Below are 26,395 nucleotides of genomic sequence, written 5' to 3'. Positions count from 1 at the left end.
ATTAACCATATCAACCTAGTTATAAGTAGACTTACCCCAGAATGAAACCAATCCAAAATATCACAGGCTATAACACAGGCGAAAAATCCATGTAATCAAGATCATTTTTTTCGTACATTATCTGTCTAGATATACCTAACTCACTTTAAGTGATGACTGCGCACGTTGCAAGTTCCGTCTCAACGTCATCATGAGTTGATACAATCCCCTATCGAGGCGCTTAGCTTCAGACAGACATAACGAGAAAACATTGATTTTTGACTACACAATTTCTCATAGTGTTATAACACATGCAACAAATCGAACGAGTTTTTCCTGAGAAACATCATACTAACCTTAGTTAGTCAACGTCGCTTCTCAGAATTTAGGGCAGACCGAATTTACAAATTTAAAATAATATATTTAAAAAAGAAAATTAAAAAAATTTAAAAAGAAAAATTAGGCAATTTTTCAACCCAGTTATAAGTAGACTTACCCCAGAATGAAACCAATCCAAAATATCACAGGCTATAACACAGGCGAAAAATCCATGTAATCAAGATCATTTTTTCCGTACATTATCTGTCTAGATATACCTAACTCACTTTAAGTGATGACTGCGCACGTTGCAAGTTCCGTCTCAACGTCATCATGAGTTGATACAGTCCCCTATCGAGGCGCTTGGCTTATAGACAGACATAACGAGAAAAAATTGATTTTTGACTACACAATTTCTCATAGTGTTATAACACATGCAACAAATCGAACGAGTTTTTCCTGAGAAACATCATACTAACCTTAGTTAGTCAACGTCGCTTCTCAGAATTTAGGGCAGACCGAATTTACAAATTTAAAATAATATATTTAAAAAAGAAAATTAAAAAAATTTAAAAAGAAAAATTAGGCAATTTTTCAACCCAGTTATAAGTAGACTTACCCCAGAATGAAACCAATCCAAAATATCACAGGCTATAACACAGGCGAAAAATCCATGTAATCAAGATCATTTTTTCCGTACATTATCTGTCTAGATATACCTAACTCACTTTAAGTGATGACTGCGCACGTTGCAAGTTCCGTCTCAACGTCATCATGAGTTGATACAGTCCCCTATCGAGGCGCTTGGCTTATAGACAGACATAACGAGAAAAAATTGATTTTTGACTACACAATTTCTCATAGTGTTATAACACATGCAACAAATCGAACGAGTTTTTCCTGAGAAACATCATACTAACCTTAGTTAGTCAACGTCGCTTCTCAGGATATAGGGCAGACCGATTTTACAAATTTAAATTAATGAACTGATATTTAGAGTAAAATTATTGAAAAAAACCAAAAATATCTCTGGGCATAAAAGTTAAAAATTGCTTAATTTGCAATAATATTTATGCATAAACAATTAAAGATGGCTCATTTAATCTTAATTTACCTTTATTAACATAAACTTACTTAGAAACAAACCCGAAAATGAAATTTAAGATTTGGAATTCAAATGAAGGGAATAGATAAATGTCAAATAAATAAGCTATTCATAGTGAATAGTAAAACACACACTCAAATTAATTATATTACTAAGAATAAATTATCACATGAGATTTAGAAAATAAAAATAAAAATTTTACTTACCTGGATTTTGAACTCCATACCTGTGTAAGAGGAGTAGGACTCGCTATACTCTCTGCCACACGACTTGATGCTTGTTACAATTTAAACGGCCATAATCGGTGATAAAACTGGACCAACCTAATGAATAAATATATTTTAGTGATAAATAATTAAAAATAATTTTATTATTAGTGTATGTACAAATATCAGCCAATTGATTCTCTGTAGGTATATGTTCAATTTTTAAATTATCTTTTTTTTAATTCTGATCGAATGAAATGGTATTTAATGCCACTATATTTACTTCTTTTACTTTCCCAATTCTTAACTTATTGAATACTTGATTGATTATCCTCAAAAATTACTGTTTTAACGATCATATTAAAACATTCATTTTACAAACCGCAGCTAGCTAATGCAACAATATTCTGTTTTTTAGATTTTCAAAATATATTATTTCCAAATAATTGAAGGGCGTACATGCGTCAACGATAATAGTAGAGAAATAAAAAACAATATGGTAATGCGATAGTTTAAATGATTTTCTATGATTTAAGACAAGAAAAATAACCTGTTATCGAATTATTTTCATTCAAAAAAATGAACTGGCTGATATTTGTACCAAAGGTTTATCAAATCAAAAATTTCACAAATTTGCTAAGTCCATAGGAATCTGTTTTGTTTGAATTGAGCGGAGTGTTGAAATCAATTGAATACAAATTTAGTTTTATTTATTATTTTGATAGAATTTTTTTCGATATTTAGTAACGGAGTTGTTGATTAAAACAATAATATTAAAACATTTCATTAATATTATGAATTTTCAAGTGATTGTAGAGTTATTTAGTTATTCATTTAAGGACGTACATTCATGAGACTTGTAAGTAGACAAATAAAAATAATTATGATGATAAAAAAGTTTAAATGATTTAAGAAAGAAAAAATATACAATTATATAAATTAATCGAAACGTAATTAATGTTAAATTTTAAATTCAAAAAGTGACAAAAATTAATCTTTAACATAGGTATAAATGGAAAATGTAAATCGATATTTCTCAAAAATTATATCGATAACTATACTTGAAACTTTTATCAGTTAGTAATTATTAAAAATTTTAATAAAATTTCAAAAAAAATTTCAAAATTATTTCAAATTTAAATTCTGTTTCCATATAAACGCACATAGCAAAACAGGTTGATGAATGAACGTCTTTAAATAAAAATTATAATTATTAATATTAAAACTGTGTGTTTATTAGTAAACTCTACATTTAAAATAACACTAACGTCAAAAAATTTTATCGAACCATAGTACATATTCATTTTGTTATATTTATTATAAATAAATTTTGTATAAATGAGATTGTATCTCTTGGGAATAAACGCAAGCTCGAAAAATTTTGAAATCAAATAAAAATACTTGTAGTCAATCACTAATAATAAAACAACTAATTCTAGAATGTGATTTCAATTAGAAAAAATAAACAAATGATTCAAACATAATTTTTTTTAATTAATATTAAAAGTTTTGCGTAAAAAAGTATTTGGACAAAATGTGACACAAATTAAATATAATATAGAATTTTACAATGTACAAAAAAAGAATTAGAAAAATGTAAATTAAAACAAAAACTTACTCAGAAACAAATTCGAAAATGAAATTTGACGTTTGGAAGTCAAATGAAGGTGAAACACAAAGCACAAATGTAACCAACTAACCACTATGAACGATGAAACACTACTGACCTAATGAATAATTTTGATTGACCACACCCGAAAAAAGCGCGGAAATTTAACACGCATTTAAATTAATGAAATTAATTTGAATAAATCAGAACATGAAATGTAGAGAAAAAATTTAAAATTTTTAGTTGCCCGAGCTTTGAACCATAGACCTTCGATCTACGAGTCGCACCCGCTTAACACCGAGCTGCGACATCTCTTATATGATGAAACAATATCAAGAGACATTAACGGTGAAAGCTGTACAAACCTAATGAAAAACTTTGAGTGACTAAAACACCTGTGGGATTGTTACACTAACTTAAATTAATAACGTAGGGAAAAAAAATTTATTTTTACCTTAGTGGGTTTCGAACCCACGATCTTAGTACTAAGAGTCGGACTCGCTCACCACATCGCCATATGACCCGACATGTATATAAACAATTTAAACAGCCAATATCAGTGAGAAAATTATATTAACCTAATGAATAAATAAATTTAACTTATTCCAAAATAAATGCGTATTCAAATTAATTTAATTGATTTGCAAAAAATCATATTAATAAATTCATTAAAAAAAAATTTAAAGTTTATACTTATCCGAGATTTGAGTGAGAAAACCGAATAAGTATAAACCGAAAACACATGCTTCTAAACCGAAACACATTAAGTCATTCGGATACAGTGTAGTAATAACTATTCATAGACCCTATTTATTAAGAATTTTTGGCTTCTATTATAAAATGTTATATTACAAATATCAGGTTTTTCCTCGGTTTTTTTACTACATTTATGTTGTAGTTAATCTCTTATACGAAAAGTTTTTTTTACAGATTTCACATGATTAATGCTTTTTTTCCACTGTAAATGATTAACATAATGATTATCATTAAAATTTTTCGATATGTGGAGTAATTTTTAAAATATCGAAAATTGAAAATTTTGTTTAATTATTTAGCTTTCGATATTTCGATAACCAAGACAAATAACGAAAAATTTCGTATTTTCATGATCAAAGTTGAAAATAAAGAACAAATAATTTCAACCACGAATCTCAACTTGATATTACTATGGGCCATTTTAGGAACCGGACTCTCTTAGGTCAAGGAAAATCCCAAATCGTTAGAAATATTTTCTAAATCGATATTAATGTATTATTTATGTATTTTTATTTATTCATATTCCAAAGTATTTTTCTTATTTTAAATACACAGTTCGTTAAAAACTTTTCCTTCATTCAATTTTTTTTTCTTGATACAATTAGAAAGAAAACCAATTATTTGTGCACTTCATTAAAAGGGATGACTTTCTCTAGATTACGTACCTACACTAAGATCAAAGTAATCAAAAACAATATAAAAGAAAAAAACTCAATTTTCAATTACTGTTATTAAAATTATTATGATACAAAGAAATATAATCACAGTTTGAATTTGATTTTATAAATTTTATAAATTCTATTTCTAACGGTTTACAAGATGAGTCCTACGGACCTAAGACCCAATTGACCAATGTTAATATTTTTAAGCGTTACAAACTTGGGACTAAACTTGGTATATTTCATATACATGTTATAAAAGGTTTTTTGTTTTTTACTTGCAACCATTTTACTTGATGTTGATGATTTTATAATAAAAAAAAACAAGTGAAAACAAACACTGAGTTAATTATATTAATACATACTATAAAATGTGCACCTAATTAACGCCCTCGTGGGTAAACAGTGATGTTTACAAAAAAATGTTTCAAACAAAAGTTTTTTATTTTTTTATAAGAAACATTTTTTACATTTAAACTTTTGTTCTATCTCTAACGGTTTACAAGATGGGTTCTACGGACCCAAGACCCAATTGACCCATGATGCTCATTTACGAACTTGACCTCACTTTTTACGTCCTGAGTACGCTGTAAAAATTTCAGCTCGATATTTTTTTTCTTTTTTGAGTTATCGTGTCCACAGACGGACGGACGGACGGACGGACAACCGGAAATGGATTAATTAGGTGATTCTATGAACACCTATACCAAAATTTTTTTCCTAGCATCATTATTTTTAAGCGTTACAAACTTGGGACGAAACTTAATATACTATGTATATTTCATATATACATGGTATAAAAACCACAATAATATAATCCCTAATTTTCTTTAAACAAAAGAATAATTAATTTCATAAACATTTAAGTCATCGTCTTTAAAATTTACACAGGGAGTCAAAATTTTTTGTATTACATAATTACTACTATAATACATTTTAAAACAGGTAGTACCTACGTAATATTTTAAATATTTAAACATATTGTAAACATGTTATTATACAAACAAAAATAAAATTCTTCTTTTTTCAAATTGAGTTGTTTCTAATGGAAAACTTTTATAATAATGTTGTTTTAATATAAAAACAAAAAAGCGATAATATGACAACAAAAAAAGGAAAGGTCTGAAAGCAATGGTGGAAATGCAACACAACTTTCTATACCGAAAGCAAGACTGTAGACGAGAGAAAAGTTGTCTTCTTTACTTTACTTAGCGGTGGTATAAACAAACATTACTAAAATCTTTCTACTTATTTTGAATATAAATTTTTATTATGTTTAAATATTCTTATTGTATTTTAAGAGACCGTACCAACAATTATTGTCTTATTAGAGAGAAGCACAAAACTTAACGAATTGTTTTTTAAGACCTCTCCATGAGTCTTTCTATGTGAATTACATGTTATAGTAATATCACTTAGAATGGTTAAACTTTTAGTTTGAATTAGAAAGCAGTACTTTCTTATTCCAAGGTTTAAGTTTTTTGAGTTTTCTAGGTATACAAAATTTTATGAAAATTGATTTGAAGTTTTAGCGTGATTAAATAAGAGAAATGAATAATTCATACATGCTCGTAAAATTTTGCATCCACAATATTGGTGAGACTAGTTTTGTATGATCGTTGAATTTGACTTATTTGTTTATTGAATCTATTTTCTATCAAGGCAAAAGAAGGTAAAGTTAATATTAAAATTTATTACAATTGGAATTCAACTGAATCATATTTGTTGTGAACTTTGTGTTCACATATTTTACATTGTGACAATTTTGGTTTTGTTTCTTTTAACTGTCAGTTTTGTGTCAAATAAAAACTACATTCAAGTTGAAATGATATGTAAATATACGTTTCTGAGTAGAATATAGACAAATTTTCTTCTCTCAGCAAGAAAAATATAATAATTCGTTTTTAATAAGATTATAAACTTTTTTGTTTTGTTTTGTTTTTAAAGTTTATTGTCTGTATGCATCCTCTTATAAATTTGTATTTACTTTCTAATAGGATCATTTTATTTTAAATAATTATAAAATATTATTCCCAATTGCATCAATTCATCACATTCACCTGCGTACCAGATATTTTCCCTACATGTATTTTACAATAGTTCATCGTGGGATATTACAAAAACAAAGTTTTTATTGTTGAGCGGTGAACGAATAGTGGTGAGCGGACGAATGTATTTTAAGAATTTCCCCGCTGAACATTATTCGACTATCGCTTTGCAATTTAACCGTATGTGAGCAAATCATGCATTACGACGACTTTAAATCAATTCTTCGAAAGTAATATCGTACAGATAAAGCATCGCATCTTCTTCCAGTTGTCACAAACATTTTGAAATTAGTGTTTTCTTTAGAAGAAATAAAAAATCTTCCTTTTCAACTTTTCAAACAAACTTTGAACTTCTACAACTTCGTCAAGTTTTTAATAAGGTCAACAGGTTTCTGTGAAAGATTTAAAATTTTTACATTAAATTTAGGTTTTATTTAAATTGAAGATAAACTGATGTTTCGAAATTTAAAAGGTATCACGAGCTCGAAAGACAACCAGGCATACAAGAATTACAACATGAATTGAAAGTTGCAAATAACTAATTCAGAAAGACAATTAAAAAAGTATATTTCTAAAGATAATCTCTCTACAATTCATTTTGATTAAAGCAATGCCCACGCTTTGAGTGAATTGTTCTTATGGACTCACTATAGTATGCATATAATATCAATCTGTCTGGGAAAGAAAATATTTTTTGTAAATTTTGCGTGCGTCGGCATATTTAAAAATTAGTGCCCCCGTAATAAAAATCTATCAATAAAGACCTTTTATAGTTCTTCTTCTTCTCAACTCTTTTGAAGTTCAACCACAAATCTGTCTATAATTACTAGATACACTGTCACTCTGAAAGTTCCCTGGCTAATAAAGAAGTTATATCCTCGGCAGATTCATCTGCTGTGAGCTTTTTCTTCCGTACCCTCTTTCTGTACAAGCATTTGAATAACTGTACAAATATCAATATCAACGGGCTGTAAATTTTTGCATACTTATTTACACAATTAATTAATGTTTGCTTAAAAAATTCCAGCGCGCGTGTCCCTTCATAACCTCGCACCTGTAAGCAAGTGTCTACTTTACCTTATGGATAATCCACCTCTGGCATAAATTGGAAATGCGGTAAAGCATAATGACCTAATAAATAAAAGTATATAGTTCGAAAAATGATTTGAGACTCGGAACTTTACTCTGGGCGGCTCTCATATCAACCAACATTCACTTCCACTTAAATTTTATCCTATTTTTCGTATTCGTATTGGGCACACGGTATAAAGTAAAACGATTATATCTATTGATGACAAATAATAGATAGACTCCTAACGTTTATTCACTCTTCACCCTTAAGCACTCTCCTCATAATACCCCATAATCATACGTACAACTTATATTATAAACGCGTGAAATTCGCTGCAGGCAATTCCTGTTCCTGTGCACAAGTTAGTAACAGCAAACAGAAGCATATACATACATATATACATACATACATAATTGTAAGCGAATATAACACACGAAACACAATTATAATATGAACGAGGCTGGTACACTTGCTTTGAAAAAAACGACCCAATTTAAAATGAAACGTGTTTCAAAGATTTAACATTTTTCAACAACGTACTATATGGCGTTTGAAAATAATCAAAAGTTCTTAAGATAGTTGTGTCATTTAAGCAAAGTATTAAGAAATCTTCAAAACTTTAAATATAAGTAATTAAAAGCTTAATACACACGCTGCTAAAATTTAAAAGCATTTTATCGCGCCTAAAATGAGATGATAGCAAGTTACAATTGAATTTTAAGTACTACGATTAGGGTATAATATTACTCTATTGATTTGAAATTTGGATAAATGTTATAGGTATTAATATTCTACCTGCCCTGGTTTCGAAAATCCTGTTAATTTTCACATTCAATTACAGTGGAATAAGAAAATATAACAGTAACAAGGGCACGTAGAATATGAATACCTATAACATATCCAAATTTCAGATCGGTAAAGTAAAGGATATAACCGCAGTGCTTGAAATTCAATTGTAACTTTAACCATTCTTATCTGGAAAAGCGCTTTTCTTTATAATTTATTTTCCACCATTGAATATCTAGAGGATTCTTAAAAAAGTTAAAAATTTTCAAGCCAATCAAAGAATGATTTCACGCCAGTAAAAAATGTGTATAGAACAAGCTTAAACAAGAAATGATAAATAAAAAATTAACGTAAATGATCGAAAATTAAAAATTCAGAAATCATAGAGCATTTTTCATAAATGCTCTTCAATAATTTGTCGTCCTTTATGGTAAACTCATTTACTCCTAACATATCGTATTGGAAAATCATCGCTCATTCTGTTATAAACGAAGATGTTTTTAGATGACTTCAATTTTTTGATTAGTACTATATTTCTACATTCGTCCTATTGAAACCCAATAATCATCATTAATATAATTTTCGAAGTAATATTCATACCATATAAATTCGAAAGAACATATTCACTTATTGTTGTTCGGTAGGTATGTATATTTATTTAAAAGGGCGTTTGTTCGAATGTTCTTTCTTACTTACATAGGCAAACGCAAATAAACTACTTATGTGTGTGTTTTGACAATTGCCTTTAGGCAATTTCTCAATAAATTTATCAAGAAACACTTGTAATATTCAATTCTTTAAAGAAAAATATGTTGTTTTTTTTTATAACGCAAAAAATATCACGTATTTAAATGTTGTTTTTTCAATTTCGCTTTTGGCGAAAAACTATTTATTTTTATTGCATTTTCGTTTGATGATGGTAATGATGAAAGCCACCTAGAATATATTTTACTTGACTTTTTTGTTGCTTTCGGAAGTGTTAGTTGTAAGAAAAAACATTTAATTTCCGCTTTGATAAACTTATTTTTTATTAGATGCAGTTTGTGATATAAATTTAAAAATTGTAGCATATATTTCTTTTAAAATATGTATGTTAACACGCAATTCTTTCTTGTCGGTAAAAATTAGTTTTATATTAAATAATAAGTAAACCTGTTGAAATTGGGTTTATGATTTTTTACCATAACTTTTCATAACAAACATCAACAATTTTTTAAACATCAAGTTCTATACCGTGGTGAGCTCACAAATAAATTAGGCAATTAATTAGATTAATTTCAGGAAATATATCTCTCTAATTGTAGCTGAAACACATGTTTAAAAAAAAGGTGGCTCTATTTCCGGTAGTTTTTTGTATACAACTTTTCTCAACAGTAAATATTTCACGAAAGCTAGTCATAGTTTATCTTATCAGGCAAAAAGTATTTTCCATGTGGACGTTTTGCTTATCTTACCCTCTACCACATTATCTTATCCCAGTCCTCTCTGTATGGAAACAAGAAAGTAATAAAAGTAAGCACAATATTCGGTGTGTGTGTAGTCATGGTAAGGACAATAAAATCGATGCCAGCGCTTCCAGTGAAAAATTTTGGCGTTAAAGGAGACTGTTATGACTGATTTTCAATTCTTTACATGTAAATGTTATAGTGAATGTCAAATTAAAATTATTGAAAAACACTAATTAATTAAACTTAATGCACAAAAAATTGTGAATAAAAGAAATCAAATTGCATAAATATTATTTTTTAAATGTAAATTTTCATAATTATTTATTTAAATTTGTTAGACAATAATATTAAATTTTCAATGTAAGTCATAAATGCAATCCATACAATTATATATGCATCCATACAATTCTATAATTAAAGTATTGTAGCGTTACCATGGAAACGCCTCCAATAAAACTCATTTTATATACAAAATAATTTGTAAATAATTTGTTCCACATATTAATCATTGTGAGTTAGACGGATTTATGACAGTTTCGTTGGGAAGGAAGGCATCAAACCAAACATTTACTGCATTCCAATACTGTTTTACTTTCTGATCAAATAGTAAAAGTAAATCAAGCAAAATTAAAAGTTTTTTATTAATAAAAATAAAATTTACAAAAATTAAATGTTTCCTAAATGATTGCTCTCTTAAAAATGAGAGAGAATTTCTAGAGAGCAAAATACGTCAATAGGGTTCAAAAGGGATCTACAAACATACATTCATTATATGTTTGGATGAATCATTAATAGTGGGTATCGGACATCAGTAGTACAAGAATAATATGGTTATGATATAAAATTATTCCTTAATTAAAATATCAAAATTGTGTTAAAATGTTCTTGTAATTAGTGTAGTATATCCGTGTGGTTAAATTAGGTCAAACATTTTTATATTAAAGTAAGAATTTCCGTTTCCTTATATTATAATATCTTATTTCCTTTATCTCAAGTGTTGAATGTTTTAAAAATTAGTTTAAGATAAAAACTTTTTTTTAATTATTTATAATTTAATTTTAAAATAAACATGAAAAATATGCATATACATTTTTATAGTGATTATAAGAATTATTGTAAGAATGAAAAAAAATCTGAAATCTTCGTAATCCTTGCAATTAATTATATTATCCTATTCAACCAATACCTAGCCGAACCTAATTCGTTGGCGGATTAGTTCAACAAATAAGCTAGATAATTTATTTCGACCAAAATACTAAATATCTCAACAATGAAACAGTTAATTATATTTTTAACAAATACATCAATGATCTGTAAGTTTTTTGTAAATTTCTGACAGTTAATTTTTTCTAGAATTAAATAAGTTGTTAAAAACTTCTTCTATGCTCTCCGCGTTCATGATCAAAACTTTAGTTAAGTTAATCTTGAGTTGGAGACGATCGATCGACTTCAAACATTTACGATAATTGTGTTATAATATCTTTAATGTCCCCTAGAGCGAGACAACAACCTTAATTAAAATTGAGGAGGTTTTTCCATTTTATTCTCTTTTACAATACTCGGAAGGTATCAAAGTGAGAATATGCCGCCATCTTAAATTTTTAGACCCGTTTTTTAGCTCTAATAATGACTATTTGGTGAATTTTAAAAATAAATCACAAGAGGCTTTTTACGAAAAATTACCCAAATGGGTTTCTAGCAACATCTGGAATGTTAATCTATAAGCTTATCTCAAAAAGAATCAAGTGATAAAATGCGGCCCTCACATTTTTCAAACTCAAATATCGTCAGTTCCTGGTCTATTAAAACGAAGGATTGAAAGAAAGTGTGATAATAAGATAATTAAATGTGACGAAAGATAAGGGCAGCAAATGACATGCTATAAATTGCCAAATACAGTTTTTTTCTTTATTTTAATTTTGCTTTTAGATCACTACTCCAAACTATGACAATACACATCGTCTGTTTAATTGGTCTGTTATTTCATGAATGTCTTATATTTTTATGAATTGATTTATTTAATTATCTCGGAAATTAGGTCTCAGATCTATATTTGGTAAATAACTTTTTCTTTCTTATTTTTTTCAGCTTATTCAGGAAGGGAACAATTCTGCAGTCAATTATATACACTCTGTATATAATTTTGCTAGTACATCATTTTATTTTACGACACAATACATAAAATTTTAATTTATTATTAAGACATGTAAACTCGAAAAAATCAGAAAATAAATTGAATATTTATTGTTATTGTAAAAAAAAATGAAACATTTTTAAATTACCTTTCAAATATTTTTTTCTGTAAAAGGTATAGGAAATAAATATTATAGTAGAATATAACAAACTCTAAAACGGAACACTAAAAATGAGTAGCAGTCAGTGAGTGCGGTTGAGAAGAATAATGTAAAGTAGAAAAAAAAATTTTTGTTACTGTTATTTCCGATTCTTGCAAAAGCATTTCTTTGTCGGATGAACTATAAATAAACTTTTCAAACATTAGTTTGTGTGTTTGTTGAGTTTGTTCTCCTATGTTACTTTAACTACGTTTTTAACCCTCATGCAACAAAGATTTTAACTTTTAGTTTCTCATAAATCGTTACTTAACACACAAATATACATAATGTACTATGTGTTCCAAATTGGATTTAATCATATTTTATATTCCATTTATTTCCAGCTTGTTTATGCGTGTAAATCTACTAGAATTTTAAAGCACATATGACATTATCCTAACACTAACAGCTAAAAAAACGCAACCAATTTTTAATACGCATCTATTAAGTTTACTTGTAACTTACGAACAAAGATTAAGATTAAGATAAATAACTAGTGTCAAGATTTTTAACTACACCTCTTGTACTTTATCAAAGGAAATTTTGTGAGTATAACTTGCTCTTAAGTTATTTCAACGAATCTGTAACAGTTTTCGTAGCACCTTTTTATTAAGTACGCAAAACCTGAAACCAAATGAAAATCGGAAAACAACATTTGAATTTTTTTTTTATTGTCTTCACATCTAGAAGACACTTCTCGAGCTCGGTGCATTCCTCACGACTCACCCGGTGTAATCTGGAGTCGATCTAATGATTGCGAACTTATCTTCTACAGCATCTTATAAACTTTCTTCGTTCTTCAAAGTAAATATGGACAACCGAGTCAAAAACTTTTAATAGGACCTCAGTGTCTTTATGGTCCCACTTCTTTCCTTATGGTCTTCCTATTCCACCCAACCAGCGTAAAGTTACTACACATTTTCACATATTGACATATTATGGGATTTGTAAAATTACAAAAGCATGCAACTTGTCAACTGACTTACGACAAAAATCTAGGCTAATATTGAAAGACACTGTACTAAAAAGTTATAACACACGCCTATCTTGTATATTATAATGTATTAAATAAACTGTGTTGCCACAGGTTAAGAAGTAACATATTTTTGGTTTAAATATACAAGTCAGTAAAATTTACTTCCAGTTTTCACAACAATTTTCACATAAAATAGAACACTTTTACATTGACTTATAAAACATTAAACAAGATCCTATCTTAAAATATAAAAAGTATTTATTTTAATTGTATGTCTATGATTTGTGTAATGGATATAAACGCAATTTGAAATCTATATGAAAATAAAATAAATTATGTCTTTCGTGCAGGGTAATATTTAAATGAAATAAAATACTGTTTGTGAGTATAGATATTGATTACGCGACAAAACCTGTTAGTCAATCTGAAAAGTAATACAGCGTAAAGCTTCTTATTTGAATCCATATTTTCTCTGTGATATACAAACTCCAAATTTGTAAAAACATATAATATAGAAGCGTTGGTAAAAACATTCATTCCAAAAACAAAGAGACTCAAATATATTACTTCTTTCTTCGCTTCCGCAACATCATAAAATCACACTTACCTAACAAAAATTTCGGCAAAATTCTCAAAATAGGCTAAGATAGCTACAATGTGAAGTTCAAATTTTTTTACAATTTTACAGCTTTTAGTTAGCAATTGAATTTAACTCTGGTTTATCTATGATTCTATTGTTTACAGACTGACGAACGTAACCTATGTTTGGTATAACAACATACTTCGTAAAAGCATCTGTTATTATTTATTAATTCTTCAAGTACATTGAATAGCTTTAAAATGTCTGGACTATAAAGTTTATACTTTATCAATAAACTCTCTTATCTTTCTTTTATGGCAAACATTATACACGTTACAAAGAGAGTAAAAACGCACTTTAAACTAAATGACGCGAACCACTTTAAAAGAAAACGTTAAGAATATTATTATATGTAAAAAAAAAAGATGATATACAGACCGATTGACTTTTAAGACTTTGCATTTAAGAATAAATACACCCCCAAGATATTTGTGAATCTTGCCGACATAAGGCTTTTTTTCTGCTGTACTGTTTTTCTTTTTTTTAAATAAATGTATAGTGTTTGTCTACTCACACGCTAGCACGATTATCACTAATTTCGATAATCGAACATAGTGAAGCATATAATATACAGTTTGATTTTTGAACAGTTCCTTTTGCGCATAGATTTACTTGTAAACATAGCAAACCTGTGCAAATTAGATACTCGAATAATTTTGGTATCATCGAACTTATTAGTGATGTTTATGGAGGTAAGAGAAATTTAAAAGCACAAAAATGTGAAGATTACAACCAACAAAGTTAATTGTTTCAATATCCTACATAATCTTAGTTAGCTACCAATATTTGAGCTGTTTATAATAGTAAGATTATAACTATCTCGAGATAAAGTTAACACAGGGAGCATACTTTGGGTTTTTAACAAGCCTTGATCATTATTGTATTTGTTCTGAATTATTGCCCGTTCATTGTTGAGATATTTTAACGAAAATTAAACAATTTTATTGTTGAACAGAAATAACTATAGTAAGAGTAATGTGGTTGAAGAGAAATAAATGTATTAACAGAATTTAAAACTAATCGTACATAGTATATGTATTGGAACAGTTGAGTGAGACACTGTCAATAAATATAATATATAATTTCATAATTTCACTACAAGCTTATATACTCTTATCCTGGATATAATCCAAAACTTTTTGAAAATATTGTCGGAAGACAACAATCTTAAAACTTTTCTCAAGTTTTTCATCTTCAAATCCTTTTCTCCAGAATCATGTTTTCAACAATCGAGGTAACTCAATATCAAATCTCTTAAAGCACCCATAGTGTACTATATGCTTTCCGTCGAAAAAATAAATTGGAAAAAAGGCAGAAACAAATGAAAATGAAATGCAGTAAATTCCTGTCTGACGATTCTATACTTCCAAGCTCTTCATTTGCGTCTGCCTTTTTTCCAATTATTTTGAGAATTTATCAGGGCCGGATTAACAAGTAGGCAGAATAGGCAGTTGCCTGGGGCCCCCAATTTTAGGGGGCCCCCAAAAAATGAAAAAGCCTTCTAAAATTTTATTACAAACCAAAAATTCTAGAGAGTGAAAGGAAATATAATCAGAACTGAAAATAAATTTTACTCAAATAAATAAAACTCAATTGGCCGCATTCAAAAGGCGACGACCGACGAACTAGACAAAGTTCCTAAAAAGGACATTTCCGACTACTTTGCCAAAACTTATAGTCATTTGTATAAGATTCTAATGGAAGATCAATTAGCCGAAGTATTTCCTAACACAGAAATAGCTCTTCGGATTTTTTTAACATTAATGATCACAAATTGTTCTGCCGAACGATCCTTCTCGCAATTAAAAAAAAAATCGAAGCTGCTGAAAGAGCTACAACGCGGCAAGAGCGATTCGATATGTTAGGTATACTTAGCATTGAGTCAGATTAAGTTTGTATTTTTTAATCGAAAAAAGAAGGGAACGAACGTGAAAAAAGGGCCCCCAAGTTGATGGTTGCCTAGGGCCCCGTTGAGGATTAATCCGGCCCTGGAATTTATGTACCAATAATAGAAAGCTACCTAACATTCAGTTTAATAACAATCACGAAGCTAATCTGTCCACTCAAAACATATATCGCTAGCGTGTAATTACTCCCGCCGTAAATTTATTTATTCGTAATACTCTCCTTAATATGCAATGCATCCAATGAATGAGTGACAAAGACAAGAATAGTAGGTATCATCTTCACATCGTGTAATGTTATTAGTTTGAATGTTGTGCTTGTTATAGACGAAACATTTTAAGTTTGTTTACATTTCGTAGAAGCATCTTACATGTTTTCTAACAAATAATATGTATAATATATCATTCCCACGTCACACAATGTATGTCAGGAAACATATAAATCATCCTGGTTAAATGCATATATAACATATTTTATAAATATTATTACTTCTAGCGATATTCGATTTAAAATGAATATGATTTTCATATTTATATAATAAGTTCAGTTTTTTTTTTTACTTTTTAATTCTTAATATGTTTGAATAGCTATCCGTAACCGTAAGGTTATATTTTTCTATGAATAACTATGACTGATACTGAAACTAATCAAAATACTAAGAACATTTTAGATCGTAAGCTCATAAAGTAGACCTCGCACAAATTATACGTAAGCTGCATTTCGGTCAAAGTTTTTCAAATTTTGGGGAATGATAGTTTAAGTCATTCTGAATAAAAGTTCTTATGGTTACAAGTCATGAAAATGACAGGATTTCAAGTTATCGCTAAATTAAAATTGGAAAATGTACTCATTTATATAAAAAAAATTATTGTAATTTATTTGTCAAAAATCATGTACGTATATATGAAGCTGAAAAAATTGATCTTAACAATTCATATTTTTGATCCACTGACCATTTAACACTGCTTCTTCTTTGAATTTCGTAACATATTCTTCAAAAAAAAAAACAAGAATTAAAAAACAACACTTTACATTAAAAAACACACGTATGCATATAGTTATACATATCTGTATAAGTATTTGCCTATACACACATAGGTGTATATTATACAAATAAGTACATTTTCTAACTTTAATTTAGCTATAACATGAAATCCTGTCATTTTCATGACGTGTGACCACGAAAACTTTTCTTTAGAATGACTTAAACCATCATTTGCCAAAATTTGAAAAATTTTGACCGAAATATATATTACATCTAATTTGTGTGAGGTCTAATAATTATTAATAATTATTTTTTTGGAGTTTACTCTTTAAGAATCGATTTTCATATAGACGTTCGGTATGAAAAAAATATGACGAGTAAAGTGTAGTGATCGAATGACGACACTTTATGTAGCGCAATTTACGTATGCCTACCTTTTACCTGACGGACACAGCACACAGTGTAGTTGTTACTTATCGATACAGAATGACTACGTTGCTACTCAACCAACGTACGTGTACGTGTTCAGGTTTTTTCGGGTAACCATATGTAAATTATACTACATAGCACGTGTATAACATACAAACCATCAATTGTTTGAAACTGACAATAACGTGATGGACACAGCTCAATATACAACACTCATGGGGTAAATTCCAGTCGTGCGTCAAAGCTGACCCACAAAATTTGTTGTCTTTCGAAGGTTTGTTAAAGATAAGTTTGGTAATAAAGAAATTTGAAGTTTATCTGTGGCAACTAAAAAACACAGCCCAGTACCGTTAGTTTAGAGATTTTTCACTGATCATAAAATCTTTGAAGTGAATTAAAAAATCATTACACAAATATGTTTACCGTAAAATGAACCCTTGGTGCTTTTTTAATTTACCTATAAATTTTTAAGTGCAACTTGGGAGAACTCAGATTAAATATAAAGAATAAATTACTACAATAACTATAGAAAAGATTAAAAAAAACGGAGATTTAGCTTAATTTAAATGTCCTATAAAAATTCGCACAAACTCTTAAAGTTTTTGTGAAATAGAATCTGTGTATATAAATTTCTTAAAAAATGTATTTAAATGTATTTATTTCTTTCTGTTACAGAATTTGCACCTGCTGAATTTTTTCCTGACCACGATAAGAAGTCGTTACAACCAGATTTAACAATACAAACTGCAATACCACCATGCTACGAATATCCATTCTCCAATAATTCACTCTCGATTTCACATTCGCATTCGGTATCCGAACATCATTACGATGTACCACATTTATCGTTACCCTCAGCTCAAGAAATGTCACCATCTACTAGTTCTTGCAGTCGAACAATTGAATCAGCTAGTAGTGTTGTAGCCAAACAGAAAAATGATTTGGAAAGTGTATCAAGTGGTTTTACTTCGTGTAAGTATTTTAAAATTTGCAATAATTCTATAATCAAATAACAAAGCCCAAACTTTTCATTTTTATTTATAGTTTTCCTTATGATACTTAGATAAATATCTCAATCAGTAACTAGCAACAAGTTTTAGCTCCAGAAAAATTCAAAATATGAATTTTACACAATCCCGTGTATTTAAAAAATTGATTTTTTGCAGACACACAGTTAAAAAAGGGATAGGAGTATAACTGGATAACTGAATAAAAACTTCTAAGAACTTCTCTGCTTAGATTGTAAATATTCTCATGCTAATCAGTTAACTGCAGTTTTTTTTCTAAAATTTTACTTAAAAAAACCTACTTACACTGCAAATAATTTTACTCTTTCAAAATAATATTACCTTATTCATAAAACTGCACATGCGTAGATGAAAAGTATTTTGTTGAACCTATCTACGTCCAAAATTTTTCAAACTTATTTTAAATTATAAATTTCATTGTTACAGCTGACTCCACCTATGATGTTGCAACCGAAACAGTAACGTTACCATTACCTGCGCTACCAGCAGCATATGCAATATCACCAGCACTGCCATCTGCACTACTTGACGCCAAATATACAACATCCCAAACAATAACACACACTGGATGCTACTTACATTTATTACATCACTCAATAGCTCTGTCCATTCCCGAAAACGCAGTTAGCCGCAACAAGAAACAAGAATTTCATCTAAGTGTTTTAACAGAAGATCGTTTTCGCCCAAATTTACCTGAAAATTATACACAATTAAGTCCGATAGTATGTTGTAGCCCGCAAGATATTAGTTTTAATAAACCTGTCGTATTAAAATTCCCACATTGTGCGAATTTAGAACAAAATTGTTGGGAAATATCTATTTTTGAAAATCATCCAAAGACACAAGAATGGAAAAAATGTGTAACTCTAGGTCAAGAAACAATAAATACAACCATTTATACACAATTAGATCCAGATTGTGTTTACTTAATGGCTGATTCGTTTAATTCGAAAATTATGTTAGCGGGACGTTCCAATAATGGAATGTCTGCATTCAAAAAATTAAAATTATTAGTTTATGCTCCAATAAATAGTATCCAAACTCAAGTAGATTTTAATGTACGAGTTTATGTGTTGGAAGATATTGAGACATCTATTCAAATTGTACAGAATCAAGAAAAGAAATTAAATGGATGTTTATTGGACAAACCGAAAGGGTTTTTGTTTCAAGATAATAATTCGAATTTATGTTTAAGTTTAAATGAAATCAGTGATGGTTGGAAGGTAAAGCCATGTTCCAACTATCAAGAAATACCATTTAAACATATTTGGAATTCGACCAGTAACAGTTTACATTGCTCATTTACAATTGAACAATGTGAAATGTATAAAAATTTAAAATTTAAAATTCATGCAACCCAAACCAATTCAATGCATCAACAAACATTTGATATCTATGCGACCACAACAAGATTTCATCAAACAACAAATCAAACACCTACAGCAACTCCACCGCCAGTTACAAATTTAAATTCAACACCATTCGATTCTCCTTTACGTAGTCGTGATTCGCATACAAACTTGTTATCAAATATGCGTGATATTTCATTCGATTCGCCAATGAAACAAACTACAACAAATAAATCACGTGAAGTAACGTTTGAATCACCGTTACATATAGGCAGTTATGATAACAATTCGAATACAAATAGTAAAAATGTTTTAGTCACGGATCGTGGTGTTTCGACTGTTGAAGATATACCATTTAAATTAAATAAACAAATTAAAAAACAATTATGCCAATGCTTAGATCCACCAAATAATCGAATGAATGATTGGCGTATGTTAGCAAAAGCGTTATCCGTTGATCGGTATATTAATTATTTTGCTACGAAAGCATCACCTACGGAACATATATTGGATTTATGGGAATGTCGGAATCGACAGGGTAGTGCTCTTACTGAATTAGTGTCAATATTTAGGGCAATGGGAAGAAGTGATGCTGTGAGCATTATTGAAAATTCATTAGGACCTAGTTGGTTATAAGAAACAAGATAATTGAATTTTGTTTTCTTTTTTTAATTTCAAATAGTAGGCTAACAAATATATATTTTAAAAAATGTTGTAAAGTTGAAAAATATCCTTTGTCTGATTTAAATCCAAAATGTGTAGATTAAGGAGCAGTTTGTTTTTAAATTTAAAAGTGTTTTATGCAAAAAATTTTATTACAAGTAATACACGTTTAGCTTAAAGTATTGTAAATAGCAATTCGCATACATAAATTCGAATTGAAATGAACCGACTTTGCCAATACTGATTGCTGGGTCACGAGCTGCAAGTCAGAATTCGGTTATCCTCGTACTACAATTAAGAAATTATCTTCTTTTTTATCGTTTATCTGCTTTACCACATATAATAGACATTTGAAGTAATTTGTTTCGATTGAAGCTACCTTTAAGTTCACAAGGGTTGTTTATAAATTTAATTTAGTACCTTGAAATAAAACCGTCTATAAGCAAGAAATGTGACATTCGAAAATTACTATTTTTTTCAATAATAAATCATTTCTAAATCTAGAAGTTTACCATTAATGAAACCAATTAATGAAATCTTTAACCAAACATGTGAAACGTTAATCTAAATAAATTCATCACATATTGATATAGGCACACATCTCATTATACTCAAGAAAATATTAAATATTATACAATGAATATTATTAGAACTGTGAAAAAGATTACTTTTAATTAAATTTTAAGTTGGTGGTTCTTTGGCATAAAACATCATTAAAACGTACTATTTTACAGGGTCAATTTTAATTTCAAAATTTAAAAAAATATATTTGTCAGACCTACGGATATTTTTCAATTATTGAAAAGGAATGAAAAAAAGTTGAATAAAAAATAAATTGAATCTTAAAGAAAGTTAAAGTACCTACTACTTAATTATGTATTAAAAATTTATTTTTATGTGAAAAATAAGACAGTAATGTAAAGAAAAATATGTAATCGTATAAAATAATAGATTTAAAAAATGTGCCACGATTAAAAAAACAAGATAGTTGTACCTATTTTTGTAGAGAACAAGAGAGAAAGATACAAAAAGTTTTGTTTTCTTTTTAAATTATAGACAAATCTTATGTTAATTTAATGTTTTTTATTAATTATTGTAAATATTATCGTAGTAAAACGACTTGTATTATATAAGAAATGGAACAAAAAGGCCTCAAATAAAAATATGTAGCCTAATATAATTATAATGTGATTGATGAAAATTGGACTTTCTTCAAGTTTGTTTTCTTTTTTTTTTTTTTTGTAATAATATTTTTTTTAAAAGAAATTTATATATAATGTGTTTGTTAATGAGAAAAATTTGTAAAATCGATCGTTACAGAATATTGCATTTAGAAATTTTCGTTTTTTTTTTTTTTTTTTTTTTAAAATTTAAGGATAGACTGATATTTTTAAAAAGTTGCCAAAATCATTCGATGATAATGAAAATGGAAATACACACTGCCAAGTGAAAAAGCATCAAATTCTTTATGTTTTAGAAATTAGATATCAGTGTGAAAAATAATTGTTATCATAGATTACAACCAAATAAGCTTGGTGCCATCTTTTAGTGATATCCCAAACTTTATATATACATCAACGACAGATGGCTGACTTAATTTATTTTTTGTATTTATTTCAGTTTTTTTAAAAACAATCCTATAAATAATAATTTTAAGTGTTTTAATTTAACTTTTTTTTGTATTAACTGAATTTTAAAATGAATAAAAACAAATCGTTAAAATAATGAAAATGGATTTTTTTTCTTAAATGTGCAATTCGCAAATAAATTTTAATGACCTTTCTTATAATAATTTTCAACGAAAAATCATTCAACTATCACTCACATTTTTAAACATTTATAAAATGCTTTTGTCCACTTGTTAATATAAAAGCACTTAGAAATTGTTTAGTTTATTAGAAGAAAATTCTAATACGAAAAATTGTATAAAATATTACTTACAACAAAGTATATAAAAATGCGAAATTATACAGCAACTCTTTGGTCATTATTAATTATTATTGATTATGAATGAATTAATTATTATTACTTTAAAATATATTTGACAAAAAAAAAATGTATATTAATTAAAAAGAAACAAAATTATATAAAAATAAATAAATAAAAATTATATAAATATATATTATATATATAAAATGATGGACACCTTAGAGGCTTAGATGTTTTGATACTATCTTCAATTTATTAAAAAAAATGGATAAAACCATTTAACATTATTATGTTTACTAGTATGTAGCCAACGATACGAAAAGGATGAATAAAGTTGTATAAATATTAATTTTTTCTTTTTCTACCCATCCTTTTTTCAAATTGTTCACCACCGTTTTTCAAATCGTCAGATGATTGTGGATGATTGATTGAGTGCAGAACAAAGCCAGCACCAGAAGCAATAAATTCACACTTTTTGTTTAGAAAAAAAAAACTATTCTTTATGGTTGGCCGAACTTTTATGTAGAACTACTAATAGGTAGGTATTTATAATATTTTAATTGACAAAAATATTTTATTGATTTTTTTTCCACGCAGAAAAATTAAATATTTTATAAACAATGGAAAAAATTCTTCCAAACTGTATATAAGTAATGGATTAGAAGTTTAGTCATAATTGCACGAATAATTATGAAAATATTTAACTAGCACAATAGGTGCTGTTTAATAATTAAGGAAGAAAATTGTACATCGACGAATTCACACTGGAAAAAAACCTTATTCATGCTATGTTTGTAATAAAGCATTCAACCAACTGGGCAATAGCCATAAACTTGAAAAAGCTTTTTTCATGTGAAGTTTGTGATAAAATATTTAATCGCCAAGACACTTTAACTCAACAAAAACGAATTGACATTGGAGAAACAATATTTTCATGCGAAGTTTATGGCAAAACATTTAGGATCTGACTAATTTATAAATGAATTAACTAAGTTTCCTTTAAATGAATTAACTAAATCCATGTTTTTGAAGGTACTAAGAAAGCAATCAATCATGAAACCTTTTTCGGTCTGATCTTGCTCTAATTTCCTGTTTTCTAGGTTAAATAAGGCAGCAAATATAATCGAATAAAACTAAGTCTTATCAAAGCCTCACCATTAAATATTTGGGAAATATCGTGCGAGAGAAAAATGTGACTTAATAAATTATTAGCTCCAAGTCATTCTATCCTCAAAAAAATTATAAACATGTTTTTGCGAGAGTAGTTGCAAAAAATTTTAATTTACAAAGTCATTCCCGAAAAACCGTATTTATGCAACTATTTCGTTTAATATTTTCCTGAGCACCCCTTGTCAGGCAGAGGACTTTTCACCACATATTACTAATACACTTTAGAAGATATTATCAAAAATCGTCTTTACCAAACCGAATTGCGAAGCTGCGTTTCCTCATTTTACTGCAATATTAATTAAATATTGTAAATATTCATGTTACTGGAAAGTAAATTTTAAATTTATCGAGAATGACATGCAATGATCTCCTAGATAGAAAAATTGTCTAGAAATAGCATATGGAAAAATTAATCTGTTTCTCACTTTGAACATGATATTTTAAGCATTGAAGATTTAAAACCAAAATCATTTGTAAATAGCGCCACTAGCTGACATGATGGAAAACATGCCCCTCTATATTTTATTCTTGCTATTACATCACAGTTCACAGCTCTCCATTTACATTTATCTACATATACCGTCTTTATTTGTTCCTAAAACATTCGTAAAAGAGAAAAGTAGATGTCAGCAGTTCAGTATTGTTATTTAAAATGTTTTTGTACTTCTAAATAATTTCCGTTTTCAGAAATAAAAGGTAATAGATTTAAAAAGCGACCTAAAATATAAAAAAATTTAGTTTTTTGCCTTCTTTTTACTTTATCAATTTTAAAATTCATAGTTTTGCCCAAACAATAAAATGTGATAATTTACAAAATGGGTTTGGGATTATTTTCTATCAACACGTATTGATGGCGTTAGTAAGTATGTTACAACATTAATGCAGAGGGGTTGTTTTTGAATATTATTTATGCTAAAAGAGGGTTGAATTCTGTAGAGTTAAATTATTTAGCGTAGTTATCCCTGGTTTGTAAATATTTCTAAATTTACTTTTTCGTTACAAACATAGGAAGCGCTATAAGCATGTTTAGTATATGTATGTAAAATAGGAAGATCATTATATTGTTACTATATAAATGAAGATTTTTCGTCTAGATATTTAAGTAGTGCTTATTGTAGACCATATGATGGCTTGTCACACAACCAATGTACCAAGAATGGCTTATGGATTCAAAGGTTTAAATAACTCTTTAGTTTATTTTTTTCCGTAAATAACATGAGTATTTATTCGTATCAATATAAGGGGTTTTTGTCATACTTTTTTTCAAGCAGTGTTAATGGATATATAAAGGTATAGTTTGTGACACGACAAGTTAATAAAATATTTTCAGATTTCGAAGTAGTAAATAATTTTTCATTATAGATAATATTTGTTTACTTATACAGATCATACAGAACTTAAGAAGTCACAAGATTTTATTCTTCCAAAAGGTCGGTCAAGGTTCTTAGCTGAAGTGGATTGAAAAAGCGCTATTTTCGCGAAAAATTTTTCTAGAGAATTTTACTATCTAATACTATCATTTTAAGCGTTGGTCAAAGTTATCAACATTTGTGAAGGTGGAAGTGGGTTAAAAAAGCGCTATTTACGCGAAATTTTTTCCAGAGACTAGGGCACAATATAAGAAAAACTAAGTTTAGTGGAACTTTGTATTGTGAATGGTGTTAAAAATGTAAAGCATCTGCATGATAATTTTATTAGCTGATCCTTTTTCATATTTCCGTGTAATTTCTATAAAAATTACGATGAAGAATTTTTTCGTTTATACCATTAACTAACGTATATCGATAAAACTATTTTTGGAAATAATCTAATAGGTACTTTTCATGATTAATATTTTAAAAAATTACCAAAAATTTTTTAAAAAACAAGTGGAAACAAACAATTGACTTAGTTAATTGTTGAAATACCATGTATTGACAATGATGATTACACAATCGTTTTTGTTAGAACATGTTAGAAAAGAAGGATAGCCACTCTTAGAGAACCACATATACATACGGGTCACACACACATTGCTGATATTCCCATATAATACGTACTATATAATTTGCACCCTGACGGGTAAACAAGGACGTTTACGAAAAGATTGTTAATTTTTTTATAAGAAACATTTTTTAAATTTATAGTTTTGTACTATTTCTTTCTAATGGTTTACAAGACCCATATGACTTTATTTTATTGCTCATTTACGAACTCAACCTCACTTTTTGCATCCTGAGCACGCTATAAAAATTTCATCTTGCTATTTTTTTTTCGTTTTCGAGTTATCGTGTTGTCGGACGGACAGATAACCGAAAATGGCCTAAATAGGTGATTTTATGAACAGCTATACCCAAATTTTGTCCATAGCATCAATATTTTCAAGCGTTACAAACTTGGGACTAATACGAATCGGAAAATTTGTTTATAGAATTTTTTTTAAACTGGAAAATCTGAATTTGTAATAAAGAATGGCTGATTTCTTGGGATTAACAAGGAATTATATTTCCAGTTCATTAAATTAATTTGGACACGTTTGGATTTTTGAAAAAAATATTATTCATATTTGTTTGCCGTTTTTCGAAACAAAAAGTCTTTCTCGAATTCTTCGACTCTTCCTCCACTTTTTGAATGCCCTGTATATATATAAATATCAACGATATAGTCATTTTTGCCGTTTAGTAAGTACGATCGATGATACCAAAACCAATAGATCCATTTACTTTCGAGGATATTCGCTATTTGTTTATATTTGAATACCAATATATTTCATACCAATATATTTCCCTTCCCATTATAAAATTTTCCATTTGAATAAAATATACATATGAAACCGGATAAGTCCACATTTTGACATTACAATACTTTATTGGTCAAAGGCATTTTTCACTTTATACTTTTGATACGATAACATACAACATATACAGTGATAATGATGATGATGATTCACTGAAGCGTTCGAATATTTTTGAATTATGATTATATATGTTCGAATATACACCGTACAAGAACGAAACGAATCA

General features: G+C 28.2%; 1 protein-coding gene across 1 annotated transcript in view; it reads left to right on the top strand.

The window, feature by feature from the left end:
• Window positions 1-20,883, top strand: part of LOC123291043 (netrin receptor UNC5C-like) — a 385,599-nt gene extending 364,716 nt beyond the window's left edge. The window contains exons 9-10 of the mRNA XM_044871473.1: window positions 17,930-18,226; window positions 18,709-20,883. Coding sequence (XP_044727408.1) covers window positions 17,930-18,226; window positions 18,709-20,267 — 1,856 coding nt within the window. The 3' untranslated portion in view covers window positions 20,268-20,883. The remainder of the gene's footprint in view (window positions 1-17,929; window positions 18,227-18,708) is intronic.
• Window positions 20,884-26,395: the final 5,512 nt, after the last annotated feature.

This window comes from Chrysoperla carnea, chromosome 1, assembly GCF_905475395.1.
Source record: "Chrysoperla carnea chromosome 1, inChrCarn1.1, whole genome shotgun sequence".
Classification (NCBI taxonomy): domain Eukaryota; kingdom Metazoa; phylum Arthropoda; class Insecta; order Neuroptera; family Chrysopidae; genus Chrysoperla; species Chrysoperla carnea.
The sequence above is the reverse complement of the archived record's forward strand: the minus strand, read 5'-3'. Positions and strand labels throughout refer to the sequence as shown.